We start from the raw sequence: 22,106 nt of genomic DNA, 5'->3' as shown, positions 1-22,106 counted from the left end.
GGGATTTCGTGTTTAACAGTGGGCAGTAAGATCGCAGTCTTAACAGTTAAGACAAAGCAAATGGATTTAAAAATATACACTTTCCCGAAGAAAATAACATTTGACTTCTTGAACTCAGAGGTTTTAGCAAGGGTGGGGGGGAGTTGTCTCTTTTCACCAGCATTAGATTGGAAATTATGAACCTCATCAGTTGGTGATGGGCCAAAATGAGATTTTTTTTTTCTTTTCCAAGTGAATTTTGAGTTTAAAAGAACTCCAGACAAACCTGCACGTCTTCGTGTCCGCCTCTCCACACACAACCCCCACCAGACATCTCAGAAGGCTTGGCCTTGGCAGAAGCACTCACCGGATAAGAGGTCAGCAGTGAGAGAGCTCTCAGGCACAGGAGAGGCCCCTTGTGGTGGAGAGGAGAAAGCGTCTTCCCAAAGTGAAACAAACCAAAACCAAGCAGAGGTAAGTAGAAAGCGGAAATCAAAGTTCAATATCTAACAAATGCATTATCACAGGGGAGCATCAAGAGTTCAGTCATCAAAACATCGGGGAGGGGGGAACTAATGTTCAAAAAAAAAAAAAAAAAGGGTGGCTTTGGTTTTACCTGTACCAAACAGGTCTATGCTAGGAGCAGCATCTGGCTTAGGCGCCGCGGCGACTTCCGGAGGGGCCTCAAACAAATCTAAGACCAAGAACACACATGCCTTTACTCTACTGGACAAACCAGCCTGACACACCATCACCTCCCAGTTGTGCATCAGCACGGGGGAGAATTCCGAAATAAGCGGCATGGGGTTGACCCGGTTGTCATGCAGTAACGGTTGTGTGTGCAGGGCATCTCGGGTACCAGAATTCAATCCACCCGATGGAGAGAGTTCAACAACAACAAAACATTACCACCAAAGATATCTAGAGCAGGAGGAGCGGCGGTGGCGGTGGCTGAGGTGGTGGCGGGGGCGGCGGTGGCCGCGGTGGCAGCTGCGACAGCGGGAGCAGGAGAAGGAGCAGTGGCGGGAACCGGAGGGGCTGTGCTAGCTGTAGGGGTAACTACAGGAACACTGGTCTCAGGTGGCTTCATTGCAAAGAGGTCCAGCTCGGGTGCAGCCTCTGCACTACCTTCAGATGGGGCAAAGGGGTCTTTTGGAAAAGGAAGGTGGAGACACACATATAGCATCAGTAAGGAAAGAGACGAGAGAGAGAGAGAGAGGCATCATAACTATGGGTAAGAGACACCTTACGCAGATATTCACATACTAGCTAGGCATTAGGCTGCCTGGACTGAACTACTATCCTATTAGCAACGGTCAGTGATTAGGATGTTTTTATAAATAAAAAAAAAGAAAATTTAGTAGGTAACACAAGTTAAAAAACTAAAACGCTTCAATGTAAGATTAGCCTACGGTCTAGGATTAGAGATTGTTCTTCAAATCCTCAATCTGGGCAATTTGGTAGCTTTGAAAATTCACTAAAACATGCCTATATAGTAGAACTCAGCGCTACAGAAGAGTACAATCCAGCAGGAGGGGACCAAAAAAACATTAAGAGAGCATACTTGCACTGACAAAAATTGTCAATCTTGAGAAATTGTCAATTTTGATAAGTATGCATTTGGTCCTCTTAATGTTTTAAGTGCCGGCGCTACTGATTCAGTTATGATGAATGATCCTTTATACTCAGAAGAAATTAAAGTCAGAAGAACATATGGCCACATCTCACTACGGGAGTTTCACATTGGGACAGAGAAAACAACAGACTTGCTCGCGACTATCGACCCACCATTTCCTGAGCATGCATCAAGTGCGGCGGCTACGGGGGCTGGGGTCGCTGGCGCGGCGGCCCCTTCGGATGCTGCAGGGGCCTCCCCGGGAGAAGCTGCAAAGGCATCTTGGGTGCGGTTTTTAAAACAACACAAATTAAAGGAATAAAAAGAGAAGAAAATATAGTAAAAGAACCAAGTTAAATTGCAGAAAAGGCTCCCTTATACAACATGAATTTCTTCAAATGCATTCTTACAGCCCATGCACTGTTGGCGGTCACAAAATCGTGATTCTTTGCGCTCCTTCGTGTTAGTTACATGCAAGTGGTACAGGGTTCATACTGCTGAGGCCTATTAGGATCCATCAGGTAACACGATTCCCATTGTATAAGGGCTTGGAGAAGCATGTTTTATGTAACATTAGAAATTAATGGATGTGAAAATTAAAACACAAAAATAACTTTATTAAGTGATTTAAGACATTAATCTTTCATGGCTGGTGAACACTTATTCACTATGTTACTATGATGTCTCTTTGACTGGTGGTTTCTACCAAACATAGATGTCTTCTTTAATGGCAATAAAATCAAACATACGATGGTAACGTAAACAAATAATTATAGTTTAAAAAAGTTTTATGGTCTAGTACAGGCATAAACACTGTTAACATGAAAGGTTTACTAAGTATTCATAAGAAAGTTAAGTCTTTGTTATCCTTGAAAAACATTTTCAGATACAACCAAGGATTTAAGGAAATAGATAACAAAACTAGGGGATGACACTATAATGCCTTTATTTCAACTTAAATTTATCGTTGCTTTATTTATTTATTTATTTTTAAGATTTTATTTATTTGTTTGACAGAGAGAGACACAGCTAGAAAGGGAACACAAGTAGGGGGAGTGGAAGAGGGAGAAGCAGGCTTCCCGCCGAGCAGGGAGCCCGATGCGGGGCTCGATCCCAGGACCCTGGGATCATGACCTGAGCCGAAGGCAGACGCTTAACGACTGAGCCACCCAGGCACCCCAAATTTATCGTTGTTTTAAAATATTGTATTCCTCTCATTATTCAGAAAATGATCTATTTTCAACAAACTAAAAACATAGTTTCATGCTTTAAGACTATAAGCGTATCACTATTTATAGCAGAAAATCATTAACATACAGGCAGCCCCAGTTTATAAATGCCCAATATATAAATGGCTGATGTGTACAAACAGCACCCAATGTGTTTCTGTCAGTAAACCATGTTAATTTGGTAAAAAAAAATCCTGGAGTCTTCAAAGAGATTCTATAGCTCGAAAGTACAAAAGAATGAAGCTATCATTAGCATGATTTGCTGAGAAGAAATTCCTGGAAATATCCACCTAGAATCTGCCACTTACCTGCTAGACTTCTCATCCTAAAATACTGCCTTCCACAATATCTACAAGTGTCCCCTAGAACATTGTTCCTCTGGCCGTTAAGGATTTATCATATATGCTTGTGAAATGCTACACAGTATATCCCTTTTCTTGGAGATTTCCGTAGTATACATTAGGCTCTAGGAAGTCCTATAGTGAAGGCACTTGTCTCTGAGTTTAACCCAGCATGTTCCAAACTGATCTTAGTATGAAACAGACTTTCCTGCTTTCCTGTCCTGAGGCCCGGCATTAAGTGGAACAACAAACAATAAATTGGTCACTTGGGTTGAAAGGCCCTTTACAAGAACACAAATATCCTAAGGAGGTCACGTACTGCATGGAGCATTGGGTGTTATACGAAAACAATGGATCGTGGATCGCCACATCAAAAACTAATGATGTATTGTATGGTGACTAACATAACATAATAAAATTAAAAAAAAGAAGAAGAACACAAATATCCTTAGAAGACACAATGAGACAATCAGTTATTCATATCTTACAGATTTATTTGATCTGCTTGCTTCCCTCAGCTACACAAGGGAATATGTTTTCGGAGCAAGGGTCTGTCAGGGGAGAGGCCAAATAATACTGGAGTGTGGCTAGGCCAGGCTTGCTTCCCCAGATGCAATGCTAAGGACACTGTAATAGAGGGCTTAGAGCAATATGAAAACCCTAAGAACCGGGGCAGAACACAAGAGAGTGTAAGAGGAGGTTGGCAGGGCTGAAAGTATTTTGCCACAAGTCAGGTCTGTTTTCTTTCTTTTTATTCCCATAAAACCTTGAACCAAGGCTAATAATACTAGAACTAGTAAAAATGGTAATAGCAGTCACTAGTGAGTATGCACCACTGTGTAAATACTTTATGGACATTATTAAATTTAATTCCTGTAACTATCTCACAATATAGGTTCTATTATCTCCACTTTGTAGATAAGAACAGAAGCTTGGGGAGTCTGAGTGACTTGACCAAGGTCACCAAACAGGCAAATGGTGGTGTCAGGATTTGGTTGTAAATTGACGGAGGTTTGTGTGTTTAGCTACTATGCTGCACTGTCGAGAGCCATGCCACACTCTACTGTTTCATCTTTGTTGGATGGAATAAACACCAGTTATATCAGTGTTGGGGGTCAAGTAAATATCCATGGGCTGGCCTCTACAATTATCACCTACGTGTAAGTAGGTGAAACCCATATTTGTAACCATGTCCTCAGAAGAGGTTTTTTTCTTCCCTGTCATCTCCTTTTAATGCTTCTCCTGTTACTTAAAACTAAACATTATAAACTCCTCTAGTCCCATCAGAACTTGTCTTAAAGGGCGCCTGGGTGGCTCAGTCATTAAGTGTCTGCCTTCAGCTCAGGTCATGATCCCAGGGTCCTGGGATCGAGCCCAGCATCAGGCTCCCTGCTTGGCAGAAAGCCTGCTTCTCCCTCTCCCACTCCCCCTGCTTGTGTTCCCTCTCTCACTGTGTCTCTCTCTGTCAAATAAATAAATAAAAATCTTTAAAAAAAAAAAAAAAAAGAACTTCTCTTAAGGACAGGAGGCCAGCTGCTCCAGGTCCTGTCTAATAAGTCTTCCAGGCCAGGAGGGAGAGATTTGCATGAGCGAGGCTGCAGCCGAACCCAGCCCCAGCCACTGCCTGACTAGCCAGGAAGGAGACCCTGAATGAGAACAGTCCAGCAGAGTTCAGTTGGCTCCAGAGCTGTGAGAGGTAATAGAATTTTTTTGTTGTAAATAAAACAAAACTTGTTTTACTACCTAGCTTTCTTTATCAATGGCAGCACTATCCTTCCAGTTCTGAAAACTCAAGCTCTTTCCAATCAAGTTCTCTTTCCCTTGTTACCCATTTGCAGTTCATTTTTACATTCTGCTTATTTTCAAACAGTCCTATTTCCTGGAAATGCATGTTCCTGCTGTTCTACAATTATGTACCCAGTCCAGACCTTCCCCAGCAAAATCATCTCCCTGATACCGCCGCTATAGACCAGCCTTTTTTTCCTTCTAGCAATCTAGGAAGAATTTTCTCTTATTTTTTTTAGCATGTGACTACCTTTCTAAAAATTTCATTTGAAAATTTTTTTATTTCATTTTTATTTCATTTGAAATTTACTTAGCTGTAATTTTCCCCACCTGAACTCTCCCCATGTTCTCCAGTCACATGAGCCATCTTTAAATCACATACTTGGCACAAAGGTTTCAATCATTGTCAACAGCCTGGAAGTCACCATTCCAGTCTTCCCCAAAGGTCCCAGGTTATAAGACTCTTACATGAAATCTATTTTTAAGTGCTTGTATTTAAGTTCTGGTTTTAAGGAAGGTTGATTAACTTAGTTTGTCAACAAACTTGTGCAAATGAAAGCAGGCTTGTGAGCTAAGTTCTCTGGTTTTCCAGCCACTTGGTTTCATGCCCACAGACTACATCCTCATGAGGGCTTGCTCACATACTGACACAGGTGATTGTCGATAGTATTGCTCACATACTGACACAGGTGACACAGGTGATTGTCGATAGCAGAGGAATTAGTATCAATTTAGCATTCCCGTGCTTAGAAAAACCCTGTGTTGTCACAGACTCATGTGTTGCTGTGAGCAAAGTTTTCAAGTGAAAAATAGAATATTTTAAACAAGTTTGTCTTTTATCAGTATCTGTAAATTTTACTGATTTTTTAAAAGCACAATACTACCTTGCAGTCCTGTTGTGCATGACCACAGAAAGCAGATTTTTTTCTTAAAAGTTCACTTTAAAAAATAAAGCATTTAGTAAGTACAATGTTTCTGAAAAAAAATTTTTAATGACTTAACACTGAAATAACTAAAATGTTAGGTGGAGTGTCAATCTGGATATTTAAAACTGGTAACATTTCCTATTTTTCAAATTTGTAATGAGAATGCATAGAAAATTTCAATGTTTTAATATTTCATACTCATGAAATTAATTAGCTGCTTTTCAGAAATTAAAGCTCTTTAACTTACTTCTAAAGATATCTATTTAATACTGCTGTACAAGCTAGATAAAACAAAATATCTGGTGCCCTTGTGTATTTAAGAGTTCTATCACTTACCCATTTTAGTGATACAGAATAAGAAAAAAAATGGCCACACAACATGGCCCATCTCTAAATAATTCGTTGTAAATCAATAAAGAGCATGAAAGAAATTAGGGAATATCCTTGAAAACTACATAACAGTGACACGTATAGACTCCTGACCATAAATGATAGAGATTTTATAGCTGTCAGAGGTCAGGAGACAGGTTGTGGGACTATCCAGATCAATAAAAATGACTGTGATGAGATTTACAGATGTACTCACTAAACCTACAGCCAAATGTCTAGAAAGGATACTAGTGAAATCCCAAGGAGGGCTCCATTCTTTGGCATTAAGTTAGATGGCTTTCTGAAGCATTAGTCTTCTAAATCTGTATTTCAGGTTAGAAAAAGCCATGACCATATTTACAAATACACAGATTTTTCTGCTTGAGGAATACAGAAAAATCAGTAATAAGTGATCAACACAAACCGCAGGATGGCACAAAGACTGTATCAAAGCAATATGTTAGGCTTTATTATTCTAGAGAGCCAGGAGGGAAGCAAGCTGGGGTTGACTGATTTCTTAAAGGCAATTCAGCTCCTTACAAATGGACTGAACAACAAAAATCTAAACAGCTAAAGATGTAGAAATGTTCAAGCACACAAGAGTTATCCATCATGTCCATATCTTCCTTGACGTTTTTCTGTCAACATAAGCCTATGAGAAACCACTCATACCCAATACCAATTGTGGGGGGCGTAGCAGGGGGTGAAGAAGTTGATTTTATAAATTTAAGCTAAAAATTTAATTTTTGGTCTCAGAAGTTATAGAGGTGTACCTGAAAAACTAACTTTTGCTAGTGGTTGACTATTTTTAATAAAATATTCAAGAGCCTTCCCCTACTTTTTAAAAAATGGTTTTCTCCTGTAATAGGAACGGCAGCGCGGCAAGACGGCAGGAACTTCCTCGTGTGAAACACTGGGCGCAGTGCTGTGTCCAGTTGAGTGCTCCTTGTCGCTCCTCAGCGACTGGGCCATGGCGGGGAGCACAGCGCCATGTGGCAGTGTGCAAGCGTACCTTCCCTGGGGAATGTACTGACTCCACCAGAGCCTGCCAAACCTCTCCTGCTCTCCCTGTCACTCGCCTCCTCCAATTTCTTTACCATTTTCTCAAAATGCCCTGGGAAAGATGTTATATGGTAATGAAGAAACACAAAACTATGATGACTATAACACCATTCGATGTATGTATTTGACATCAGCACTTCTCCAGGTGTGGACATCAGCACCACTCAGATGGGAATGTGTAAATGGCTGCAGATGGTTCCTCAGGTCCGGGCATATTATGCTGCCAGAGTCTAGGATACCTGACTCAAGCTCACAGCTGTAAATCAACTCTGTCAGAATTTACATTTGCATGTAAAGTATATTTTCAGGCAATCATTTCAAAGCCTGACCTAAACCTGTTTTCCATCAGCATTTTGAGTGTTGGTATCAGATGATCTCTCAAAGTTCCAAAGCCAAAGATGCTCCAAGTTTTTGCTTGTACAGAACAAGCTTACAGTTACAAAAATGGGCATATCCCTAAACTCTCTTCAGAGACCTCCAAATCTGAACTACTCTTAGATGATTTTTTGTCTTACATCTTAAAAAATAACTTAAGCCAGGACTTCCCCTTCCATATTCTCCAAGTACTATTCATTCAGCTAGTGTGAATGTGGTCAAAAAGTCACACCTAAATATGATAGAGAGGTCTGGTACCACCTTCATATAGATACTGCTGGGCAGGAGCATATAGGGGACAAGGGTTCTAACAGCAACTTAAATCCTCACTTTTAAAAAATGGAAAAATCAAGTGGGCCTAAAGCATTGCAACCTTTGCTCTAAAACCACTAAAATTAAGTGAAGATAAAGTTGATGAAGTTAGCGAAGATAAATACATATGAATAAACATGTAAAAAGTAGTGGAACACTCTGACGTGCTGTTATATAATGTAAACATTTTTAAGTACCTTAACTCTAAGGTAATTTTAGCAAACCTGGCAGGAAAAGGACAAAACCGTGATGTGACCGACTAACCTCCAAAGAGATCCACGTCAGCAGTGACAGCAGTGACAGTTGTAGTGGTTGAGGCAGAGGCTGAAGCAGTTGCAGTTTCAGAAGCTGTAGTAGGAGGGCTAGGTTCTGGTGCAAAGGGATCTGAAACTTGTGCTTCAGAGGGAACAGAGGAAAGTGCAGCCAGAGAATCTACGTTGCACCACAGACAGAGAACCAACAGGAGAGAAGAGGAGGAAAAGGACAGAAGATATACCAGACTCCAAATGACCAAATAAGGACAGTTATTAAGAAATGGAGGTCTCTCAAAACAGAAGTTTAAATAAAGCTTTACTCACCCTCTCCCAAAAGGTCTACCGATGTCCATTATGTGTCAGCGTATGAAGAAATAAGAGAGAAAGCTGAAACATGCAACCACACCAATGTCCAAGCAGGGCGAGGTACTAACTGAAGACATTTTAGCTGTATGCACCTTTCTGGACCATTTATAATCACGAAATAGTGTATTACCTATTATTATCATGGAATGTTTGAGCTGGAAGGGACCGTAGGGATCCTCTAGACCAAGCTTCCAATTTTATAAATGGGAAAACGGAGAGCAAGCAAGGTCAAGAGACTTACCTGAAGTCAGCTCTAAATAACTTTGACAAACTCTATTTCTTACCAGATTTACCATTTCATCTGCTTTGATGCATTTCACTACACGATAAATATCAATTCTAAGGAAACTGTAGTCAATGAAACTTTATTAATCCTCTATTTGATGTGTCACTTCAGTCCAGAATACCACAGAATAAATACAGGCTTTCTGATAGCTGTAGTTTGATTGTAGAACATACCAAACACAGTCAAAGAACAGTCCAAGTTTAGGGGCTAGAAAAAAATAACCCTCACCTCCATGATTTTTGTCTTCATAAATTTCACATTATTGGATGTTTTTCAATTCTATATATAATCTTTCCATTTATAAACATTATGTGACAACATAATGAGAATTATTTTTAAGATGAACGAGACAAGACTGTGTAGCATCCAAACTTTTCAGGCCTTCTGAGGTCTGCATTCCTTTTGGAGGTGCATACTTAGTGTTCAACAGTGGGATTACAGTTGGCATCCTAAATAAAAAGCCCAGGAAGGGTAATTCTTAACTATACTATAACTTTAGGTTAAACATTTAGAGAGTCCAATAGCATTCTTGTATTCCCAATCATGTGATATAACCCAGGGCTCATATTTGAATTCATGAATGTTACTGGAAATTTATTTTAATCATGAAGAAATTTTATCAGAACTCATTAGGGAGCTATTTTCTTAAGAGCCTTAGAAACAATATGAGAACTAAGTAAACTAAAAGTTCTAGAAGACATTTAAAAAACTGAGAAACATAAATTTGACATTAAAAATAATCATATTCATTTAACTATGCAATTTGCAAACCCAATAAATATTAGATAAAGCACTCTACAGACACACTAAGGTAATCAAAGCCCTTCTAACCAAATCTTTTATATTTCATAACAGCATTAACAAATTATAGCACACAGGGTACTTCACATTAGAAACAGTTTTTTAATTTTAGAACATATGCATAATTAACAGCAGGCAAAAAGGAGCTATGTTGATTTGGGGCTGTAAGCTGAACAGGTAGGCCCCAAATCCTGAGAAACAGAAGGTACTTCCAATAATTCCTCAAACCAACAGTATCAGGCCCAATACAACTGTTACTCTATACTCATACATCCCAAAATATTAATTAGAAACCAAACTGGGTCATCAGAAGCCAGACAGACTTGGTTTCTCTATTCTCCTGGCATTGGTGGGACTCTCTTTAGTCTTGCTTTATCAATGGCTAGTTCAAGAAACAATGTGATAGCAGAAGAGCTAAGAGCCATGTGATTTAACAGTTTCCAGACTTGCTATTGTCTATGCCAGGGAATGGGCAATTTATTTCGTACATTTGGTAAGTGAGAAAGGAGAAGACTATTCACGTGTATTGGAAAGAGAGAGAAATAGAAATATTTTTAAAAAGTATAAAAGATTAAAATACTAGTTCCATGTTTTTGACTAATGTTTTATTCAGATTAAGGGTTATAAGACTTGTTGCAATATGATGAAAGATGGAAAGTAAAATTTCCTAGGGAAATGTATGACGACTAAACATAGTGGTGCATAACTGATGCTGAAAACTTTTGCTACAGATGTTAATCTCTAAAATCTTAATTTTCTGGATGAAATATAATTTATGTTACTTATTTCTTGCTTTATGCAAAATTTTCCCTAGTATAAAAGAAAGCCCTACTTTATGATGATGGGAACAGTTATTCTCAAAGCTATCAGTGTTTATAAAAGATTAAACTATACAAACTGCTCCTCCCCATAACCCACAGCAGCAGAGTTCAATTCACTGGCAAGTAGTACATAATCAGAGTTATTTTTTTGCGTTATGGAAATTGCTAGAAAATATTCATGGTAACTGAGGAAACAAAACTACAACTAAATTAATAAGGAAATCTGTATTTTGCAGTGATATGAGGCTAAACTTCCTAGGTTATTATAAAGGTTGAATGTGTTAATATATTTAAGTGCTCACCCTTACCTGGAGCATATCAAATGCTTGCTAATAAAAATAGCAAGAGCTAACACTTAAGTCAAGTTATAATTTTCATTACAGAACTATGACTTTCAAAGCTTCTATAAATCTTTCTGGATGTATGTGTGTGTACACATACATGTTTCCAAAATAGCCCATAGATATGCCCCCAGATTTAATGAACAAGCATATGGTAATATGTCACTAAAATTGCTTGTACTGTGGGTAATATTCCCCATGGAAACTATTAAAGTCATATGATTGCATAATAAGGGTGAGCCTTCAAATGGATGTTGGTAATTACTTTCTATTAGGTCTCTTAATTCTAATAAAAACCCTAATTAGGTCAACTAATAAAACCCTAATAGGAATTCTATATTTCTCAGAAAAGAGAAATTTCACTTCAAGCATTTATAAGAAGAAATGATCTGTTTCCCACTTCTAAGATACACAGAAAGACAACACACATACTCACTTGTTTCTGCTGAGAGGAATTTATTATGAAGAGAAAAACACTCTCATTATGGGGTCAATGGCAGGGATTAAAAAAACGCTCTGTCATCTTTCAGTCAAACATGTTCATTATCAGCCCACAGAATGCAAATCTTACATGGCATTACTTAACTTAGGTTTACTAAAATATGAATTCGCTAAAACGTGGTTGTCTTATGCCAACAGGAAAAGTACTATCATTTACAATATGTACCTTAAAATGGTAATATTTATCAGTACCCATAACCCCCAAGAGAAATTCATAAACACCTGAAATGGCCTTGGTTGTTGGAAAATGAATCCTCTTACTAGCATTATGGTCAGATAAGAGTATCTAAATAAGTCTACAGAGTTTTAAGGTTTATAGTTTATTGTCTGGTTATACAAAATTAAAATGTGTTTCAATAATAGAAGTGGCATGAATTTATCAAACAAGATCGAGAAAGTGATTTTATTTATTTTTGCTTAGTCAAATGACCAAAACATATTTGTTACAACTTAGCATCACGTTCAACCCCTACCGGGTATCTATAGGATAAATGCAAACTGAAGGTAGTGAATATTTCTTGATTTCATATTATACAACTTTACTTCAATTTCTTAAGGCTTATAAATTTTACTATTCTGCTTAGGAATTAGAGAATTTATTAGTATTTTTTCTTTCTAGCTGACCTTCTACTACTATGAAATAGTACAGTTATAGATATATTCTTGAGACAGAAGACTAATGATGTCTAATTATCAAAAAGTGACCATCAGGCCCTGAGCCAAGGTTCTGCTAGCCTATCAGGTGCTTTATTTCTTTTTCTTGCCTAATTGCTCTGGCTAAGACTTCCAGCACTATGTTGAATAGAAGTGGAGAGTGGGCATCCTTGTGTTGTCCCTAATCTTAAGAGAAAAAGGTTTCAGCTTTTCACCATTGAGTATGATGTTAGCTGTGGGCTCATCATATATGGCCTTTATAATGTTAAGGTACACTCCTTCTACTTATAATTTGCCAAGAATTTTTATCATGAAAGGATATTGAAATCTGTTAGATGATTTTTCTGCATCTATTGAGATCATATGATTTTTTCTTAAAGTAGACTCCATGCCCAGCGTGGATCCCAACACAGGGCTTGAACTCATGACCCTGAGATCAAGACCTGAGCTAAGATCAAGAGTTGGATGCTTAACCAATTGAGCCACCCAGGCACACTGAGATCATATGATTTTTATCCTTCTTTCTGTAATATCATATATCATGTTTACTGATTTGTATATATTGTATATATTGAACCATATATTGATAAATCCCACTTGATTATGGTGTATGATCCTTTTAATGGGTTACTGAATTTGGTTTGCTAATACTTGGCAAAGCATTTTTGTGTTTTTGTTCATCAAGGTTATTGGCCTGTAATTTCCTTTTCTTGCAGGTCCCTATCTGGCTTTGGTCTGAGGGTAATACTGGTCTCAAAAAATGAGTTTGGAAGTGTTTTCTCCTTTTCAATTTTTTGGAAGAATTAGAGAAGGACTGGCATTAATTCTTATTTAAATGTTTAGACAGAATTCATTTGTGAAGCTATCTGGTCATGGGTTTTTCTTGGGAGTTTTCGATTCATGTCTCAATTTCCTTACTCATTATGGGTCTGTTCAGATTTTCTATTTCTTCATGGTTCTGTCTCAGTCAGTTTTATGTTTCTAGGTATTTATTAATTTTTCTGGATTATCAATATGATGGCATATAATCGTTCATAGTAGTCTCTCATGGCCCTTTGTATTTTTATAATATCAGGTGTAATGTTTTCTCTGTCATCTATAATTTTATTTGAGTTCTTGCTCTTCTTTTCTTGTTTAGTCTAGCTAAAGGTTTGTCATTTTGTTTATTCAAAAAACCAATTCTTAGTTTCACTGATCTTTTCTATTGTCTCTCCAGTTTCTACTTCATTTATTTCTGGTCTAATCTTTCTTATTTTCTTCCTTCTGCTAATGTTGGGATTAGTTTGTTCTTTTTCTAGTTCCTTGAGGTATAAAGCTAGCTTGCTTATTTGAGATCTTTCTTCTTAATGTAGGCCTTTACCACTATAAACTTCCCTCTTAGAGTTGCTTTTGCAGCATCCTGTAGGTTTTGGTATGTTATGTTTCCATTTTCATGTGTTTCTTTTTTTTAATTAAGATTTTATTTCTTTATTGGGGAGAGAGAGAGAGAGAGCACAAGCAGGGGGGAGTGGCAGGCAGAGGGAGGAGAAGCAGACTTTCCATTGAGCAGGGAGCCTGATGCAGGGCTCAATCCCAGGCCTCAAAGGTGACGCTTAACTGACTGAGCCACTCAGGTGCCCCCATTTTCATCTGTTTCAAGATACTTTCTGATTTCATTTCAATTTCTTCTTTGACCCATTGGTTGGTCAGGAGTATGCTGTTTAATCTCCACAAATTTGTGAATGTTCCAATTTTCCTTTTGTTACTGATTTCTAGTTTCATACCACTGAGATTAGAAATGATACTTGCTATGACTTCAATCTTCTTTAATTTGCTAAGATTTGTTTAGTGCCCTAACTTACAATCTATCCTGGAGAGTGTTCCATGTGTGCTTGAGAAGAATGTATATTCTTCTGTGTTAAATGGAATGTTCTGTATATGTCTGTTGGGCCCATTTAGAATAAAGTTATCAAGCCCACTGTTTCCTTATTGATTTTCTGCCTGGATTATCTATCCATTGTTGGAAGTGGCATAAAAAAGTCCTCTACTGTTATTGTGTGGTTATTTCTCCGCTTGGTTCTGTTAATATCTGTTTTATATATTTAGGTGTCCCAATGTTTAGTGTATATACTTATTTATAATTGTTATCTCATCTTGATGGGTTAATCGTTTTATCATTATATAATATAGTGACCTTCTCTGTGTCTTGGATAGATTTTGACCAAAAATCTGTTTTGTCTGATAAAAGTATAGCCAATCCTGCTCTCTTTTGATTGCCATTTGCATGGAATATCTTTTTTCTATCCTTTCACTTTACCTATGTGTGTCCTGAAAGTTAAAGTGAGTCTCATAGGCAGCATATCGTCGGATCTTGTGTTTTTTTTTTTTTTTTTAATATTCACTGAACCACTCTGTGTCTTCTGATTTGGGGAATTTAATACATTTATATTTAAAGTAATTATTGATGAGTAAGGACTTATTATTGCCATTTTGTTTACTGTTGATTTTCCTTAGTGGTATGTTTTGATTCCTTTCTCTTTATCTTTTGAGTATCTAGTAGAAGTGTTTTCTTTGTATTTATCATGAGTCTTATATAAAACAGCTTATAGTTATAACAGTACATTTTTTAAGCTAAGAACTTAACTTCAATCATATACCAAAAGTCTACACTTCTACTCCTCCTCCTCACCCCTGACATTCTATACTTTGATGTCACAAGTTTTACATATTGTGTTTATACTAACAAATTATGGTAGCTTTAGTTATTTGGAATTCTTTTGTCTTTTAACTTTTATACTAGAGTTAAAAGTGATTTACTTACCACCACCACAGTATTAGAGTATTCTGAATTTGGCAATATATTTACCTTTACCAGTGAGCTTTATTCTTTCATATGTTTTCATGTTGGTACTTAACATGCTTTTGCTTTAATTTGAAGAACTCCCTTTAGCATTTCTTACAAGGCATGTCTAGTGGTGATGAACTTCTCTAGCTTTTATTTGTGGAGGAATATCTTCATCTTTCCATTTCTGAAGGACAACTTTGCTGGGTACAGTACTTGTGGTTGAAGTTTTGGTTTTTTTTTTTTCCCTTTCTGCACTGTGAGTATATCATCCTACTTACTCCTGACATGCAAGGCTTCTGCTGAGAAATGTGCTGATAGCCTTATCAGGGTTCTTTTCTATATGACAAGTGGCTTTTCTCTTGCTGTTCTCAAGATCTTCTTTTTGTCTTTGACTTTTGTCAATTTGATTATACCGTGTCTTCTTTGGGTCGATCTTGCTTGGGGACTTTTGAATTTCATGAATATGAATGTCCATATCCATGTCTGTATAATTTGGGAAGTGTTCAGTCATTATTTCTTTAAATAAGCTTTCTGCCCTTCTTTTTCTGTCTTCTCCTTCTGGGATTCCCTTGATGCATATATTCATTCATTTGATAGCATCCACAGGTCCCATGTGCTTCTTTTTCCTTTTTGTTCCCCTAACTGGTATCTTCTAATGATGTATCTTTGAGTTTGCTGATTCTTTATTCTGTCTGATTAAGTCTGCTGTTGAAGCTCTCTATTGAGTTTTCAGTTCAGTCATTATATTCTACAGCTCTAGGATTTCTGTTTAGTTCTTCCTTATGGCCTCTATCTCTTTATTAAATTTCTCATTTTGTTCACGTACTGTTTTCTTGACTTTGTTTTGTTGCTATTTCTGTTCTCTTGCATCTCACTGAGCTTCGTTAAGATGATTATTTTGAATTCTTTGTCAGGCAATTCATAGATCTCCATTTCTTTGGCATTGGTTATTAGAGTATTATTAGCTTCCTTTGGTGGTGTCATGTTTGTTTCCATGATTCTTTGTAATCCATGTAGCCTTGTGTTGGTGTCTGTGCATTTGAAGAAGTAAATAGCTCTTCCAGTCTTTAAAGACTCATTTTGGCAGGTAAAGACTTTCACCTGCTCTGTGCTAATGACATTGCCCAGAGTATCAGAATAGAATCACAACTGAGAGGGGTTGGAGCTCGGTCATGTGGCTACCTGCTGGGTATGCTTGATGCCCATGGTTGGTGGGCCTCTTGCCAGGGGCTTGGATGGGTTTGGATCTGCCTCATCCCTGGGTGGACCTTCAGGACCTTGGTCAGTAGGGCTAGAACTGGGACAAGGGTCCATTTCAGGGTCTGCAGTTGAGTCCACAGACGGTGGGCTGATTAGCAAGTGCATGGATAGGTGTGGCTCTCACTGGGTCGCTGGGTAGGCAGGTCTAGTCCTGGACCATAGCTGAATGGAGCTGGGACCAAGTCAGAGGGCTGATTTAAAGTCCATAGTTGGGACCAAGTTCAGCGGGTTTGCCTCTAGGGGCATGGACAGGTGTGTTTCTTGCTGGATTCCTGGGCAGGCAGGACTGCTTCCAGACCATGACTGAGAAAGGCTGGAGCTGGGTCATAGGCCATTTTAGAATTCACAGCTGAGACCAAAGGTCAGCAGACCTGTTACCCAAGGCAAGGGCAAGCATGGCTCCTTCTGGGTCCCTTGGTAGATGTTGCTGATGGCAGGACCAAGGCCAAACAGGACTATAAATGCCTCCATAGGGACAGGTGGTATTTCCAGATCTGTAGCCAGGGACAAGGTTGGTGAGTCTCCCTTCTGGGCGTAGGCCTGCCATCTCAAAACAACCTTTCTTGATCTCAGGCTCCATTGGGGTTTTACAACCTCCTACCTGGATCCCAAAGCTCCCACAAAGGCACTTTGTCCATGAATGGCTGCCAAAATTATTTTTGCGGTGGGGAGCTATGATGGGGCACCTCCTATTCTACCACATTGCTTATGTTGTTCCCTCTGTGTTGTTTCTATAGTTGTATGAATCATTTTTAAACTTAAAAAAATTTATTTTGGTATTTTGGTGCAATACGGCAAGGTATTTAAAACCAACTCAGTGCAGCACTGAAAATAATTAACTAATTTTTATATTATTATTTAATCTACTTTTTAAATCAAATGCTTATAAAATTTTAATTTTTTCAAGATCCATGAATAAAAATGGGAATCAAGCACTTAGATGTGATTCTTCTCAGTTAGTTTAGTATGGATCTTTTCTGGCACAAACAAGAATCTATCCCAGATTTCAACTGCCTGAAGTCAAATACAATATGAATTAAAACCAATTTAGGTGTAAAGGAATCCAGGAAGGAGGCTACAACTGAACAAATCAAATTAGAAGTGCTGCCTTTGAGTAATCTCAGAAGTTCACAGGAACACCCAATCCTCTAATGCCTGAATCTCTACAGGCCAATTATTAAAAATAGTCAGAATTTTAGAATAGCAAAGAAAAATACTGCCTTTGTTTCAACTCTTAAAATAAAAACTATATGACTACTACAGAGAGACTCTCTGCCTCTCTCTCAATATATATTTAAATCAATAGGTGCCATTCTTAGCATTTTCTCTCCAAGTTTCTAGCAACATTTTGGACAATCAGAAGGTAAGTATAACAATAATAGCCTGAATAAAAACAACTGAATAGAAAAATGGCATGGCTGGCTGGTTTCACTCACCTCCCCACGTGGTGGCCCCTCCAGAAGGTGGTGGTGGCGCTGGTGCTGCGGCTGCTGCCGCCCCTCCAGAAGAAAAGTCTGGCTGGAGGTCCAGGAGATCACTAGATGGTTTAGAAGTGCTGAAAGGAAAATACAAGTTTAAAATCAGATTTTAAAATTTTATAATATAGCAATGCTTTTAAATAAAGACTGATGCCGAAAGCATCAAAGATTTTGGATATTTTAAATCCAGTAAGAGAATAATATTTTGGAAAGTATAGCATATGTTCTTCTATCCCAAGGGTTGGCAAACTACTTTGTAAAGGGCCAGAAGCTCAATATTTTAGGTTTGTGGGCTAGATGGTCTATCACTATTCAACTCTGCCAGTATAGCATGAAATAAGACACAGAAAATATATAAACAAATGAATGTGTCTTTGTTCCAATAAAACTTTATTTATAAAAACAGACAGTAGGCTAGTTTCACCCATAGGCCATAGTTTGCCAACTCCCGCTCTATACACAATAACACAGGTAAACCATCCTTCAAGCATTGGGCCACTCAACAAATCATAAAGCAGAAATTAAAGGGGAAAACCTAAATGCCTCAAATTAAGGGGGAATTTTATCAAATATGTTACTGTCCACTGGGTAGCATCTGAAGTGCTAGTTAGGACTGTGATAAAAGGAAGCATACTCCAAATATTAAAGGTATTATAGTAAGAGAATTATGGGTAATTTTTCCCCTTTCTCTGTTTTCTAAAATTTTTTGAATGGAAAAAAATTCTTGCCTTAAGAATTTACTTATAAAGCAAAGAATACTAAAATGAATAATCACTAATATACCTTTTTTTCTAAGTTAAACTATAACGTAGCAAGTTTGCCTATAAGAGGCCTCATCTAAAATGCTTCTATATTTTTTATTGTCATTCAGTTAGGGCTGTGTTTTTCAAAGCTCCTCCATCTGCAGAGGCTCTAAGGAGGAGCCTAGAGCTTTGCTATTCAAAGTGTGGTCTTCAAACTAGTAACATCCTGAGACACTGTTGGAAGTACAGAATTTTGGGCTTACCCCATATCTTCTGTATCAGAATCTTCATTTTAACATGGCCTCAGGTGTTTCATTCAGGATTGAAACACACTGGCCTACAGGTTACCAGACCAGGTACCAAGCCACCAGGGTGCCAGATTCCCCACCCTTCTTCATAAATAGCAATTCCATCTTTACCTTTTTTTACATATTAGATTTCCAGGTAATGTTCTTTTGAAGAAAGGATTCTGCTGGTTTTGTTTTTTTTTAATTTCAAAGCACATGAAATTTGCCTAGTTTTGATTTCCATTTCATAAACATAACTGGTCTAAGTCCCAGGATAGGGAAATATGATTAAGACCTGAATCAAAACTTTTAGAAGAAGCAATTTATCTTAGTATAGAGGCAAAAAGGACTTGGTTTTATCAAATTTGTGATTATAAAAAGTGGAACTAAGCAAATAGGGGTAACACACATAGTTAACATGGGTACATGACATGGATTTATTGCTTAGTTCAAAATTCAGGTCTCCAAATACAGGGCATTCATAATCAGTCACAGATACTATAAATCCTCTCAAGACAAAAGAACCAAACAAAGGGAGACCTAAAATTATGATCTGAGGAAGCCTCTTTGAGTTGGGGTTTCATCTGAGGCAGCCCTGAGATTTTACCCAATGCACAGCCATCTCCACCTTTCTCACTACTTTCTGACCTTTAGGTGCTATAAAAGCTGATTAGGAAGATTCCGATGGCCTCTTCCTACCACCAGAGTCTGAGGTCCTCAAAAGCACCAGCTAACTGGCCTACAACTGCAAAGTTGTTGTTGTTGTTGTTTTTTAAGTGCCTTAAGACACCGTTTAAATTTCACACAAGAAGAAGCTAATTTCTGAAATCATTTTCCATATCTTCACAATTTCAGAAGAATCTGAAGTGTGTGTACCATTCTTCCACCTCCTTTCCTAAATGTGGGAGCAAGAAGGAGATTTCTACAGCTTACATCTTTCTGATGCTTTGAGAGTACAGGCCTAGGGAACTGTAGAAAACATAAAAGTAATTCCTTTGTGAACCTAAATATAGCCCAAACTATCATATGTTACTAGGACTAGATTTCATTTTGTGAAAACATCTGGGTTCAGTACATAAAAATAAAACAAAAGCCTAATCAAAATATTAATAAAGAGTTCAGTGTATACTCATTAACTAACCTGACGGGGACAGCCGCAGATGCAGTTGCAAATAAATCAACCGGTGGGGATGTATCAATAGTTTTAGCTGGTGTAGAATTAGGAGACGTAACAGTTGTGACTGGAGACGACTGAAAGTGAAGATGCACAACATATTCTAGTCAAATGCGAATCTAGAGGACACAGGGAAACAGGACCTCCACTTTGCAGAAACTCTGATATTCACAGCAATTTTTTGGTAACTCCTTGTGGGAGAAAAAACTCAAGAAAATTTGAAATGGAGAACTGTAATAAGTAATCAATATTGGACAAAACAGGTTTCAAATTTTAAAAAAGTTAAATGCAATTTATATAAAATTATGTTTTAAGTATTTGGCTTAACATTGCAATGATTTCTACTCATGTATTTAAAGTCAAGGCTAACTGGTATTTCCTAAGCATAAAACTAGCAGGAAAGATCTTACCAGCTGCTAAAAATGAAAACAATTATCAACTGGGATAACTGCTATAAAACCAAAAGGAAATCTTGCCATTTGCAATGACGTGGATGGAACTAGAGGGTATTTAATACTAAACGAAATAAGTCAATCAGAGAAAGACATGTATCATATGATCTCACTGATATGAGGAATTCTTAATCTCAGGAAACAAACTGAGGATTGTTGGAGTGGTGGGGGGTGGGAGGGATGGGGTGGCTGGGTGATAGACATTGGGGAGGGTATGTGCTATGGTGAGCGCTGTGAATTGTGTAAGACTGATGAATCACAAACCTGTACCTCTGAAACAAATAATACATTATATGTTTTAAAAAAAACAACAAAAATGTAATGTATGGGGATTAACATAACAATAAAAAAATTTAAAAAAAAACAACAACAAAAAACAAAACAAAAAACAAAAAACCAAGGCCATTCTTTTTCCTTTGCATCCTAACCAGACTTCATATAAAGTCTTCTCAGGTGTTTTTAAATTCTAGAAATCTGACTTTCAAAATAGTTCACAGATGGCAGAGAACAATTTATAAACAAGATTCAAGTCACTGACAGTTTAAAGGTATCATGACTATATCCCATCACTAATATGACATAGATAAAAATAAAAAAAGTGAAATAAAATCTAACATTTATTGTCCTGGACTGGTTTATTTTTAAAAAGAGAACTTAATAGTCAGGTAATATATTAAAAATTAAGATTTTTGTTGAGGTAACTATCCTAGTTCTATTTCCCTTTATTTGGTATATTTAATTCTCCCTGTATTTACAAGAGAAAGATTAATGGGGCGTCTCAAACCAGTCCACTGATAATGTAAGTGGAAATGTGATAAATAGCAAGTAAAACATGAAGACTAACACCAACCAAAGGCTATCAAATACTGCTATAAATGGACACCTAATTTCAAATAGACCAAACTTAAAAAAAGTTTTAAAAAGTATAAATTAAGTAAAAGGACTGAGGACATAATGTTCAGGGGTATTCAGACTTAAGTAGTATTTGTCTAGTATCTATCTGTCCAAGAATCAAGAAGTCAAAATTCAATAGATACACAAGTGTTAAGCATTCAGCATATCAAGAAAGACAAACGCACGAGCAGTATGGATATTGCTGCTCAGAAAACGTCACTCAATCCTTTCTCTTCACCAAAATTCAAAATTTTCAAATGGAATATGAAAGATTATCAAGGGAATAGAAAGGACCAACCAAATTTAATTTGTATGTTATCCACTGTGGACACTGACAACTCCTCTTAAAGAAATTAGTGGATTTTTTTAAACCAGTACATGTAAATAAGTGTAGAAAGTAATGTTTAGGGGCGCCTGGGTGGTTCAGTCATTAAGTGTCTGCCTTCGGCTCAGGTCGTGATCCCAGGGTCCTGGGATCGAGCCCTGCATCGGGCTCCTGCTCAGCGGGAAGCCTGCTTCTCCCTCTCCCACTCCCCCTGCTTGTGTTCCCTGTCTTGCTGCTTCTCTCTCTGTCAAATAAATAAATAAATAAAATCTTAAAAAAAAGAAAAAAGAAAGTGATGTTTATGAAGATATCACTGAGAACTTAAAAACAACAATGAAGCTACCAACATAAATGTAAAATGAAGGTCTTCAAAGGCTCGTTTAAAAACTGCTCTGTAACAATGAGCTCTGAAGAAATGATAGAGCTAAGGAAACAGAACCAGAATAATCCTATTACAAAAAGAAAATGTCAATAAAATTCGACTTGGCCAAAATGTAGAGACAGACCATCCCCAATTGATTCCGTAATTTTTACCACACTCTATTCTGCAGTCATACGTTGGAATTTTTCACACAGACATAATGATTTTAAACCCGGTTTTATATCAGAATCACCAGGGAGCTTTTTGTTGGCTTGAGCTGCCGGAGGGAAT

General features: G+C 37.6%; 1 protein-coding gene across 1 annotated transcript in view; it reads right to left on the bottom strand.

Moving 5' to 3' along the window:
• Positions 1–22,106, bottom strand: part of SNAP91 (synaptosome associated protein 91) — a 146,871-nt gene that overhangs the window by 36,683 nt on the left and 88,082 nt on the right. The window contains exons 13-20 of the mRNA XM_036101007.2: positions 19,751–19,860; positions 17,538–17,656; positions 8,572–8,586; positions 8,258–8,425; positions 1,768–1,875; positions 889–1,128; positions 596–673; positions 347–418 (exon numbers count right to left, since the gene is read on the bottom strand). Coding sequence (XP_035956900.2) covers positions 347–418; positions 596–673; positions 889–1,128; positions 1,768–1,875; positions 8,258–8,425; positions 8,572–8,586; positions 17,538–17,656; positions 19,751–19,860 — 910 coding nt within the window. The remainder of the gene's footprint in view (positions 1–346; positions 419–595; positions 674–888; positions 1,129–1,767; positions 1,876–8,257; positions 8,426–8,571; positions 8,587–17,537; positions 17,657–19,750; positions 19,861–22,106) is intronic.

Source organism: Halichoerus grypus, chromosome 9 (genome assembly GCF_964656455.1).
Source record: "Halichoerus grypus chromosome 9, mHalGry1.hap1.1, whole genome shotgun sequence".
NCBI lineage: Eukaryota > Metazoa > Chordata > Mammalia > Carnivora > Phocidae > Halichoerus > Halichoerus grypus.
The sequence above is the reverse complement of the archived record's forward strand: the minus strand, read 5'-3'. Positions and strand labels throughout refer to the sequence as shown.